The sequence below is a fragment of the Dipteris shenzhenensis genome, chromosome 14 (genome assembly GCF_047967505.1).
Source record: "Dipteris shenzhenensis isolate YYH24624 ecotype China chromosome 14, Dip_SZ_1.0, whole genome shotgun sequence".
Lineage (NCBI taxonomy): Eukaryota > Viridiplantae > Streptophyta > Polypodiopsida > Gleicheniales > Dipteridaceae > Dipteris > Dipteris shenzhenensis.
This window is the reverse complement of record NC_141609.1, coordinates 55,642,623-55,654,164: the sequence shown is the minus strand read 5'-3', so window position 1 is coordinate 55,654,164 and position 11,542 is coordinate 55,642,623. Positions and strand designations below refer to the sequence as shown.

General features: G+C 41.3%; 1 protein-coding gene across 2 annotated transcripts; it reads left to right on the top strand.

Moving 5' to 3' along the window:
- Window positions 1-576: 576 nt before the first annotated feature.
- On the top strand, window positions 577-3,909 carry LOC147894850 (pentatricopeptide repeat-containing protein At3g26782, mitochondrial-like). 2 transcript variants are annotated; one of them, XM_087385386.1, is made up of 3 exons: window positions 577-988; window positions 1,067-1,248; window positions 1,342-3,909. In XM_087385386.1, exons 1-3 carry the CDS (start codon window positions 947-949, stop codon window positions 3,854-3,856), a joined length of 2,739 nt encoding a protein of 912 aa, XP_087241512.1. In that variant the 5' UTR covers window positions 577-946; the 3' UTR covers window positions 3,857-3,909. The 2 variants fall into 2 exon arrangements, with proteins under 2 accessions (XP_087241512.1, XP_087241511.1); XM_087385385.1 differs by having other exon boundaries at window positions 1,064-1,248.
- Window positions 3,910-11,542: the final 7,633 nt, after the last annotated feature.

The following is an 11,542-nucleotide window of genomic DNA, read 5'->3' as shown; positions in this document are numbered from 1 at the left end:
TAGAGTCAAGATTAACTAAGAGAGAGCAATTAACAAATACAAAACTAGATTGATCACCAAGGGATATGTTCAAGAATATGGAACACATTATGAAGGCGGCTTTGTTCTTGTTGCAAAGATGACCACTTCGGAACAATGATTGCCGTGTTTCACATTTTGAGTGGTCTTTGTGCCACATGTGGCCTATATGCCCCATGGATGTTAAAAAATAATTTTCTTATTGTATACCTAAATAAGGAAATCTATATGACATAACCTTGTAGGGTTTCTTCTCTCTCTCTCTCTCTCTCTCTCTCTCTCTATGTGTGTGTGTGTGTGGGGGGGGGCGGGGGGCGAGGGGGAAGGGAGGGAGGGAGAGAGAGAGAGAGAGAGCAACCTTTCGAGCTCATGGTCATCTCTTTGGATTCTGCAACATTCCCTCATAGTGAGGAGCATGCATCCTTCTCCAAACATCCATTGATTTAATTAAAGAAAATATTTGTTTTTTATTTAGTAAATATTCTCTCTCTCTCTCTCTCTCTCTCTCTCTCTTCCGAGCGATTCTAGAAGGGCAACACCAATGTTATCATAGTCATGTTCTAAAGCGTGACTAAATCTAGAAGGGCAACACCAAAGTTCATGAGTTACTCGTGCATTTGTTGGAGCTTTCTTTACATTTCCATGATCGAGCGAGGTCAATAAGAGATACAGAGCTCTGCGAGCACTATGTATCTTCATGTGTGCACACTAAGCACTTCAGAGCTCATCCCGTTGAAGAAGAGAATCTATCCCCACCCTGCCTCCACCATGCAATCCTTTCACCCTCCTACTCCTCTTCAGTTGGGGATGGAAACGGGGATGAGCGTCTGTCGCAGTTTAAGAAGATGGGTCTTTCTCTCTAGATTCTTTCACTTTCCGTGGGAGCTGAACAACTTGCCGCCTAGCAGCATCCTATCAGGGAATTGACATGGCTAGAGCTTTTCGTAACTCTTTCAGCAAGTTCGGTAATGTGAGTCTGCTTCCCTGTATCAATTTGTGGTGCTGCAGGTTGTAGCTTATGAGCTGATGGTGGTGCATGCAACAGCAGGAAACTCAGAAGTATGTGGACTTCGTGCACAACGAGACTACGGAGTCCCTGATCTGGGCTGCTGGTTGGTCGGCTTTTCCTTCGAAGCAAACTGTGGCATACCCCGGTGGGTGTGATGCAGATGCACATCACCTTCTGCACTCTGGATTACAGCATGAAGCAGGCATTGAAATTTCTGTAAGGTATCCCTTGTACGAGTATCCCTTGTATTGCTTTAATGGTGCCGTTTAGGGAGGCTATTATGTTTAATCTTTTCGACTTGTCGGAGATGTCAGTAAACTTTGTAAGGAGGGTCGGCTGGACGAGGCTCTTCTGGTAGCAAGCATGATGAACCAACATGGGATTGATGTACCCAAGCACACGATTCACTCTCTTCTGCAGCAATGTTCTATCAAACAAGACTTGGGTGCTGGCAGGCAAGTGCATTCCCTCATGGTCAGGTCTGGACTTGATACGGATCCATCTTTAGAGGCCCACCTCATTAGAGCGTTTGCTTCCTGTGGAAACTTGCTGGAAGCAAGGGAAGTATTCACAAAGATTTCAAACAAAAGTGTTCCAACATGGCATGCAATTATCTCAGCGTATGCCAACCTGGGAGAAGGCGAGAGGGCTTTAGAACTATATCGAAAGATGCAGCAAGAGGAGATAAAACCCAGCAAATTTTTATCTATGTGCATTTTAAAATCATGTAGCAGCACAGGCGCTTTAGGAGCCTTTGAGGCTGCAAACATCATGGACCAGCAAGGGATTCCTGTATCAAGAAGCATTATCCACTGTCTTTTGCAGGGGTGCTCTAAGACAAATGATTTGGCGGCTGGGAGGCTAATACATTCCCTTATGATTAATGCAAAACTTGATTCAATCTCATATCTGGGAGACCATCTTATTCGCCTCTTTGCTTCGTGTGGCAGTTTGCAGGAAGCAAATCAAGTCTTTGGGAAAGTTTCCAAACCAAGCGTATATACATGGAATGCAATTATATCTGTCCATGCCAATCTTGGGGAAGGGAACATGGCTCTTGATTTGTACTACAAAATGCAGCAAAGGGGCATTAAGCCAAACCAATATGTGTATGTGTGTATCTTGAAAGCATGTAGTAGCATTGAAGCTTTAAGGGAGGGCAGGCTTGTACATCAACAGATTCTTGAAAGTGGACTGGGATTAGATATGTTAATGGGAAATACCCTTGTTGACATGTATGCCAAATGCAGGAGGCTTGAAGAGGCACGCGATTTATTTGACAGGTTGCCAGATAGAGATCTGGTGTCCTGGGGTGCAATGATTACAGGTTACGCACAGCACAGGCAAGGTCTTCCTGCTCTTGATCTGTATGAGAGGATGAAACAGGAGGGAGTAATGGCAGGCAAAGTAATTTTTTTGTGCAGCTTGAAGGCATGTAGCAGCATAGGAGCCTTAGAGCAAGGGAGATCAATACATGGTCGGATCATTCAAGTTGGACACAAATCAGATGTGAACATTGGAAGTACCCTTGTTGATATGTATGCTAAGTGTGGGAGCCTTGAGGAAGCATACCGAGTATTTAATGAACTGCCCAATCGAACTGTGGTGTCCTGGGGTGCATTGATTGGGGGCTATGCCCAACTTGGTTATGGTTTTCCTGCTCTTGAACTTTTTGAGAGAATGCAACAGGAAGGTATCAAACCAAACAGAGTGATCTTTCTCTCGATCTTGAAAGCATGTGGCAGCATAGGAGCATTAGGGCATGGAAGGTTGATACATGATCGAATAATGAGAAGCAGAATTGAGTTAGATGTTGTCATTGGTAGCACTCTTGTAGATATGTATGCAAAGTGCGGGAATATGGAGGAGACACACAAAGTGTTTGATGATTTGCCTAATAAAAACTTAGTGTCATGGGGGGCCATGCTTGGAGGGTATGCTCGTTTTGGAAACTTTAAGCAGGCTGAGTCATGCCTGGAGGACATGAAGCAACAAGGTCTGAAGCCAGATGATGTGATCTTAACCTCTGTTCTTACTGCTTACAGTCACTCAGGCCTTTTGGAGGATGGCCGGCGGTGGTTTAAAGCTATAAAAGAAGAGCATGGCATGGTGCCAACTATTAGTCAGTACAACATCATGATTGATCTTCTTTGCCGATGTGGATGCTTGGAGGAGGCTAGAGATTTGATCACAAGTATGCCAATTTCACCAGATGTTGTTGGGTGGAAGGCTTTGCTAAATGGTTGCAGAGCATATGGTAACATGGAGCTAGGTAGACATTGCTTTGAGGAGCTTGTACAGTTAGATGCCACTGACGCTGCTGGCTATGTATTGATTTCAAATATCTATGCTGATGCGCACATGTGGGAGGAAGTTGACAAAATACAAGGGTTGAGAAAGTGTGCGGCTGCTTCAAAGAAGCCAGGAACAGCCTGGATTGAGTTTAACAGTCAGGTGTATGAGTTTCTTGTTGGTCGAGAAACTCTTTCTCAATGTGATGTAATCGATGATAAATTCAAACGAGTAAGTAGGTGCATTAAGAAGAATGGATATGTACCACAGTTCAGCTTAGTGTTGGAGGGAACCTTAGATGAAGACAAGAACCATGTCTCGTCCAAAGGTGTTGAGAGCCTGCCACTGGTCTTTGGGCTTGCCAGTGAAGCTGAAGCTTCTAGCATTCTAGCCGTATTCACAGTTCTGATGCTTAACAGATATCATAATGCTAAAAATGCTAGCTGTAGGGCTCAAAGACAAAACATCATTATAATGGATGCATATTGCATTAACAATTTGAAGGCTTTTGTGTGTTTATATGTTGACAACTATTGATGGGGCCTTGTCAATGTAGGACCTATACTTGAATTTTGTTCTTACAACTTGTGTACGCCAATCAACCAAGGCAAGACCTGCTATAGACCTGCCATAGCTACCTGTCATAAAGGGTACGGTGTTGCATAAATGATAATTACTCGCAGTCACTGTAAATGTTGCGACCCCAACCCTGCTTCTGCTCATCCCCCTGCAAGCTGAAGGTGCTCAAGTGTGGCATCAAAATTGCCACCACAAGTTCTATATTGAGATGAACCATCCCCAACTGGGCGCCGTACGTCAGTTGACTTTGTGGTAGGCCTCTGTCCATTATTTCTTAAGCTCCTCACACACCATACAATTGTATACATTCTTTCTGGCATTCTGTCAATATCAACTTCTGAACTGTTTGAATTTGTTGTTGGAGGTACTCTACTATTTTCAAGTTTGCAAGCTTCGCAATTCCCATATCTTCTTAATCACATGCTTGCACCATGGTCAAGCATTGCTTTCGTCCTTTTAGAAAATAATTGTTTTCTTTGCATTGAAAGTAGACATACTTATCCTACATTTAAAAAATATATATATATATAATTTGTAAGGTTGAATTCTAGTCTTATGAAGGTATATATACTTATCCTACAAGCAAACACTCACATGCCACTGATTGGGTTAGATTATAACAATAGGAGGATTACTTTGAACATTGTTGAGGTAAGGCCCTGCTAGTATCTGGCAAATTTACTTGTCCATAGCAATTAAATGGGCTGGCGGTAGAGGCATTATTTGGGTTTGCACATGTAATAGTTTACCTCCTGGCGCCACTATTATTTTAGCATGTGTTGTAGCAGGCGTCCCAAGAGGTCAGTTGGGTTGCATCTATATTTGTCAAAGCTCGGCACTAACGCATCTTGGCATGCATTCATTTTTTTGAGCACTCAAAGAGACAAGTTTGATGGAGCTTAGCCAAGCTTGTAAGGCTATTTTCAACGATCATGACATATTTCTTGCGCTTGGCATTCTCCCATTTGTGTCCACTCTAAGCCAAATCTGGTGATCTTGCTTGCCACATTCGGGTTATTGCCAGTCATGAGGGGCTTCTTTCACTGTCGCCTTGGTTGTTTGTCATAGACAATGCTACTTGCCATGGTTGGTGCTTGATTGGAGCTAGTCATACATGAGGTTCCTCTTCCTCATGCACTTGAATTGGGGATTCCAATTGTTTTTGTGCGTGCTCCAAGCAATAAGGAACCAATATATTTTTGTAAGGTGCTATAGAAAATTGTGGGCCATTTAATCTACAAACTTTTGCCAGTCATGCATTTCCTCCACTAATTTTGAGGTAGGCTTTGAATTGGATACATCCTCCTGATTGTCTGTCTTAGAAGTCGACTTGTTTTTCGGATTTGTACTTCCTTTGGGTCTAGCAAGCTTGCTGGGCGATATCAGTTTTGGACATTGCACAAGAACTTAGTCAATGACCACAAGGTTTCTCGTTCCTTGAGCTAATTTGAATCAAGGTCTTCTCTCTTTAGCAGCTTGATGCAATGTTTGTCAAGAAATTATAAGGTTTGCATCCATAATGACGAAGGCTAGCAAAGCTCAAGGCTTCTGCTCCCATTATGTCTTTAGGGCACTTAAGCCGTTCTTTAGGGCATCCAATTCCAAAGTGATCTTTTTTGGTTCATCAACATTGATAGGGTGTTTAAGTGGCAACCAGTTCCTCTAACTATTGCATCCTCTTATCTATTGCTTTCACCTTCTCATAGTTCCACTGGCTCTCAATCAAGCTCAAAACTGATACATACACCCATCTGTTGGAATGTGAGGGTCGCCTCCCCAGTGTGAGCCCCCATATGAGTAGGACATGGGGTGGATGACATACCCTGAGAGAATGAAAGGAGAGGGTAGAATGTGAGCTTTCTTGGATGTAGATCAGTGAGTGCTTATGCTTGTTATTTGGTTTGCAACTTGTATGATATGTCAATGGCATCCTTAAACAGGCCTTTCAATTTGATGGCTCAATTCATACTTGCCTAGCTATGCTTTGAAATGATTTAAAACTCTCATATTTTTGGGTTCAGTACAATTATGTTTGAAGTTCTCGGGTTCAGTATAATTTTAGTGCAATTTCAGTATAATTTCTCGGGTTCAGTATAATTTCAGTACAATTAAGGTAGCTTTGAAGTTCGGTCTATACTGCTTGATGTAGGCAAGGTCATCACCGATTGAAATGTAGTGTACTTGATTGCTAGTTTCCAGCAATGGCATCTATCAGCCTATGCATAAGGGAAGAGCAAAGGTGTTGAAGCCACGCCCTCTACAAAGATATGCTTGTAGTTTCTTTGGTATTACTAGTTCTGCTATCTAGATGATTTTAGTCAGAGGTGGGATGAGCCTCATTCAAGGACATTTTACTTCAATTCTCATCAGGCAATTCTACCTCCTACGCAATCATTAAGCCGTTGGTGTGCTCCCAAGGCTGAATCGTGTCGTTTGAAGGCATTTTGCAAAACAATTGTGAGTACGGCTTGTGTATGGAAAGAGAAAATCCAAGGCAACTTATCGAAAGAGAGGTAGCACCCAAGCAATGGCTAAGAGTGTAGGGGCCAAAAGGTAAACTTGAGGACTATTACGGAGGAACACTACACGTGGTTTTATATATAGTATAAGTAGGTTCTATGAGGGGCCTCCTCCGAATTTCTGAAGTAATCCTAGCATTTGCAAGAGGCTCTGTGTATGAATTGCGCACCGAGCCAGTACATGGGTTGCGTTTGGGGAGAGCGTTGTAAACAAACTCAGTGCAGAAGGCGGCTTTTTGAGAAAACTATCTAAATTTTCCCATGAAACTAGCGAGCCATTCAATGGCCTCGTTAGTGGCACTACGAGTTCAGCCATGGTCTACGCATGCACTACGGGAGCATAGGAAGCCCAAGTTGATCCTGCAACTCCTCTGCTAGCAGATGTCTTGGCAGAGGTGAGGCATAAATTGAAAAATGCCATGTCACGCACAATTTAGTAAATGGAGCACTCGAGGGGGGAAACCGAAGCCTGCAATACAAGGAAGGCGCATTCCAAATCATGGCAGCCTGCAGGTCCCGAGGAAACGTTGTCAAATGCAGAGAAGGTCTTGGAGGAGGCAAATAGTACAGTGAGCTAATCAATGCTCCTATACTAAAGCAGCGCAAAGATGACCTACAAGGTTTACGAACGGCATTGCAGTACCTAAGCCCTCTTAGTGACTAAACATACGACAACCTAGAGATTTCCTTGAACGACACAAAGGTGATGAGACTAGTAGCCAATGGTAGCAAACATTTTTTCCTACACCTAGTTTCAAATACTACTATTTCCAATGATAAATAGTGGATTTGTAGATGAAATTGATGCTAATACCAAAATTGTCCTCCTGACATTACTATTATTAAACATAGAGAGGTGACAGCACTATTCTTAAACATCGAGAGGTGCACACTAGTTGACAGCACTATTATTAAACATAGAGAGGTGACAACACTATTATTAAACATAGAGAGGTGCACACTAGTTGAAACTATCACTGGTACTAACTAATTGTAGAACACCGAGTGTAAAACCACCATTACATTGGTAAATTCGATGATAAAATAACAGTGTAAATACCGATTGTAGAACCACTATTATAATCTTGATACCACTATTAAATTAGATACAAATTTTTTTAAAGTGATTATTATAGCGATGTTGAAAAGTTTCAAGGTGCAATATCATAATTTTTTGCTATAATTTCTTTCTTGTTTTGACTTTTAATCAATGTATGCTATGGTGCTAAGTCACTTGTTAATTTCATATGGTGTAGTACAAGCTTATTGTAGTGATTATAATCTTGCAAATACATATGGTTCCTCAGAAAAGGTGGTGTCACCTATTAAGCGCATGACAAGCCCCATTCATATACTAATATGCCTTTCTCTTAGGAAGATTTTCTTGAAGAGGTGAACATTGGGGACACTGGGAGGAAGATTTTACCCTGATGTCAATTTTCTTGGAGCCTTGAATACCAATGGCAAACTAAGATCACCTGCAGCTAGGAATAAGCAGGGAACAATGTCAAAGGGCCAACTCCAACCCCAAAGAAAAGTCATCCCTATATTGTAAAAAGAGAACGAGATTATATCTACTTTTTTGTGCTCAATTGTTCCCTATTAGTTTTGTTTTTGTCCATACATGCGTTATTTGTTATTAGTTTTGTTGCTACTGTTGGTAAGTGCAAAAACAACAATGCATTCCTTAATTCTTTTTTAATCTAGAGCAAACATATATTTTCATCTTATAACTGATCTTATCGTTGACTATTTGATAACAATTGGATGGAGTATTTGGGTGGAAGGGGTGCCAGTCAGAACTATAGTGTCCATCTCGAAAGTCCCCATATCAAGTTCTAAGTCATAGTTTTTGGGTGGAAAGAATGCCAGTCAAAACTTTAGTATCCATCTCAAAAGTCCCCATATCAAGTTCCACTCATAATATTTTGAGGACTCATACTCTAGCATGTAAATAGTATTCTACTCATACTCATCAAAATCTACTCACAAAATATTGAGGACTCACACTCTAGCATGTAAATAGTATTCTACTCATACTCATATCAAAATGTACTTACAATATTTTGAGGACTCACAATCTAGCATGTAAACAAATCAAGAACTCACATGAAGTATGCAATCTTAGCAGCACTGATGTTAATAGAATATAGGAATGTATCATGACACACAAGTAGTACTTCTACCAAGAATTAAAGTCATCACATAGATAATTCAATCATCACCATGGCAAGACTAAATATAGCATGTTCAATTACCACGATATGCAAACTGTGCGTTCATAAGCAATGAAATCAAACATGTATAGTCCAAGAGCGTCTCACACAATCTTTCCTCCCCTAGTCTTGAAATTGTAACATGTAAGAGCTCCTCAGCAAATCCAAATTGTCCTCTCAGTCAATCAGAGCAGCTATGCACTAATGGGGACTTCCCTTAAATCAGTTTTTGAGCAATACGATAGGAAGATGAATTTTCTACATATGAAAACCACCGATGCAACAAAGACAGTGCAATGTGAGAGAATGATAAGGGAAGGTACATAAGCCAAGATGAAGGAGGTAGAAGTAAAGGCCTTGCAGGTGCGAGAGCAAGTTGAGGTCACTGAAAAACGGCCGAGATGAAAAAGCATAGAAGAAAAGAAGCAGAGAAGTGCATCAAGCTACTGCATCAGTAGCTTGATGACATTAAAATGGATGGGGACAAAGTGGAACAAAAACTACCAGGGATGAAAAAGTTCTTGAAGATCAAAGAGCCGACAAGAAGGCTCTTTACCAATGGCTATGCAAAATGCAGACCACATTCAACATCAATAGCGATGAAATGATAGAGCAATAGAAAAGGGAGAATGCAAAAACTAGAGCATTGATGTAGAAGCTACTGCAAGAGAGATTTAAGTCAAGGAGGGATGCAGATCGGGAAGAGAGCAGCCACGGTGGAGGAGACAAAGAGAATGTGGAATTTTGGTAAGATGTGTACAAGTCCATGAAATCGGATTACACTAGGGTTGTGCAAGTGCTTGCCATGGCTCTTGAAAGTTTTGATAAGCAATCCTTTGTCTTATCTGAAACCCAACATAGAGTGGATCTCTTGGAACATGCCTATCAAGAAGCTGCTACACAATTTCACCAAGTTCAAGAGCAACTGATAGAATCAGATAGAGTTGTTGCAACGAGTGAGCATCAAGTGGAGATCAAGTGGAGGAGCTGCAGGAGAACGTCCACACACTCAAGATGAGGTAGGAAGGAATCAATGAACAGCTTGCTAATATGCAGGGTCAAACTGTGGTATTGACAACCGCAATAGTTAAAGCAGATGACTATCCTCTTCTGATGTAGAAGGGTTAGAAGTGCATGGTTTGACATATGCACATCATAATGAGTGCATGATTCGATGGCCCAAGTGCAGCTAGGATGTGCATTTGCTTTGCTTTGGGGTATTTGTGCATGCAGAATAGCTTTGTAAAACCTGGTTGTGGTTACCCACTGCCCATGTAATGGAATCATCAATTGTGTCTACCTACTGCATCTATCCACACTCAGAGATGAGATGATGTAGTAGAAGTTGCTAAGTGCGTCTATCAAACAAGAAGAAAGTGTCTTGAAGGAAACAACCAGCCCCTTGAAAGAAGGGATCCTAAAGCAAAGAAGTCCAAGCTCGAGCCTCGGGATGAAGGGCAGATCCCCCAAGAAGGGAACCTGAAGGACATAAGTCCAAGCTTGAGCCTTGAGAAGAAGGGCCAATCCCCCCACAAGGGCCGATCCTCCCATTAGAGAGCAAACGTAGTCCAAAGAGCTCAAAGTGAATTGTTGGAGGAAGCTCAAAGCAGAAAGTAAAATGACAGGATGTAGCTGAAAGTGACCTGATGGAGGAAGCTAAAATGACAGGATGTAGCTGAAAAACCTCGATGTATGAGATATATCGGTCCAATTATTAATGAAACCATTAGTCAGTGGACACTGCAAAGTTATCCCCCTCTTCCAGACAATCAGTGAGGTCATCAAAAGACTCCCAAACTATGGTGAGTCATTGTTTGACTCTCCATTTTTTGTCACTCCATTTACACAGAGGGAAAACTTGAACTATCTCTCATCTCTTCACAGTTGCAATGTCCTCACAATTGTCATGATCCCCTATGATGCACGCACTGTAGAAACAAGAAACTTTTCTTGTTTTGAGCACATGGTCGTTTGAAAATCCCCATATCTTGTACAAACTATGAGTTCCTTTCATGGCCTCACAATCGTGTCTATTTATCCTTTGTACTTCATTCACTTTCAGTTCATGGAACACTTTGCACATGACACTATTCCTAAGGCTTTGTTTATTGTGTGTTGAATGTGCCCTTGTGAGGAGGTTGGCTGTGAGCCATGTTACAACATCATGGGAATAATTGAGCTTTTCTTAAGGGCATGCTAGTTATACTTTGAATACAGCTTGCTTAACAATAGCACCACATCCATCATGTTCCCCCTTGCCATGGCTAGACCCAAAGAAATTCCACATCATGTTTAGATCAATTAGAGATTTAAACCTTGAGACAAAGTAAAATCCATGGGTTGATTCAAACTGAGAGAAAGGACCATCTGACCACACCCAATGTTGTTTTATATTTTCTTGTACATGGGGATTGACAATTTTTAGCCATAAAATGCAATAGAAAAGCATGCTATACAAATAAGGTGTCATGTTCCCTATCATCCGCAATGTAAAATGGTATGCGCATTGCACTAACCTGGACTCCAAGTCAACAAGAATATTAGCATCAGTCGTATAAGAAACAAGCAAATGATTGTACATGATATGCATTAGAATTCATATCTACTTATTGTTCTCATTGTCTTCTTGAAATGTGTAATTTTTGGCAAAATCTATGACATGGACATAGTGTCATGGGGACAATTAGCAAGGCACTTCCTAAATACTTATCCTGCCAATCGGCCGTGAATTTGTGAAGCATATATTTTGGGATGGATTGAACCAAGTGCTCTATAAGTTCCTTAGCTGAGTGCTCTTATACAATAGTAGCAATCTCTTTTTCTCTTATCCTTCAACATTAACATGTTCAAATCTCCTCCATTTTAGAGTAGCAGGGTTGTCTTTCCTCATTTCATTTGCATAGATATCA

What these genes read in the sequence shown, in the direction of transcription:
- LOC147894850 (XM_087385385.1), top strand. Translation starts at nt 947, where the DNA reads ATGGCTAGAGCTTTTCGTAACTCTTTCAGCAAGTTCGGTAAT. An exon ending in CTTTCAGCAAGTTCGGTAAT is followed by an intron (nt 989 to 1,063) that starts GTGAGTCTGCTT and finishes TGCATGCAACAG; the next exon opens with CAGGAAACTCAGAAGTATGT. An exon ending in GGCATTGAAATTTCTGTAAG is followed by an intron (nt 1,249 to 1,341) that starts GTATCCCTTGTA and finishes CGGAGATGTCAG; the next exon opens with TAAACTTTGTAAGGAGGGTC.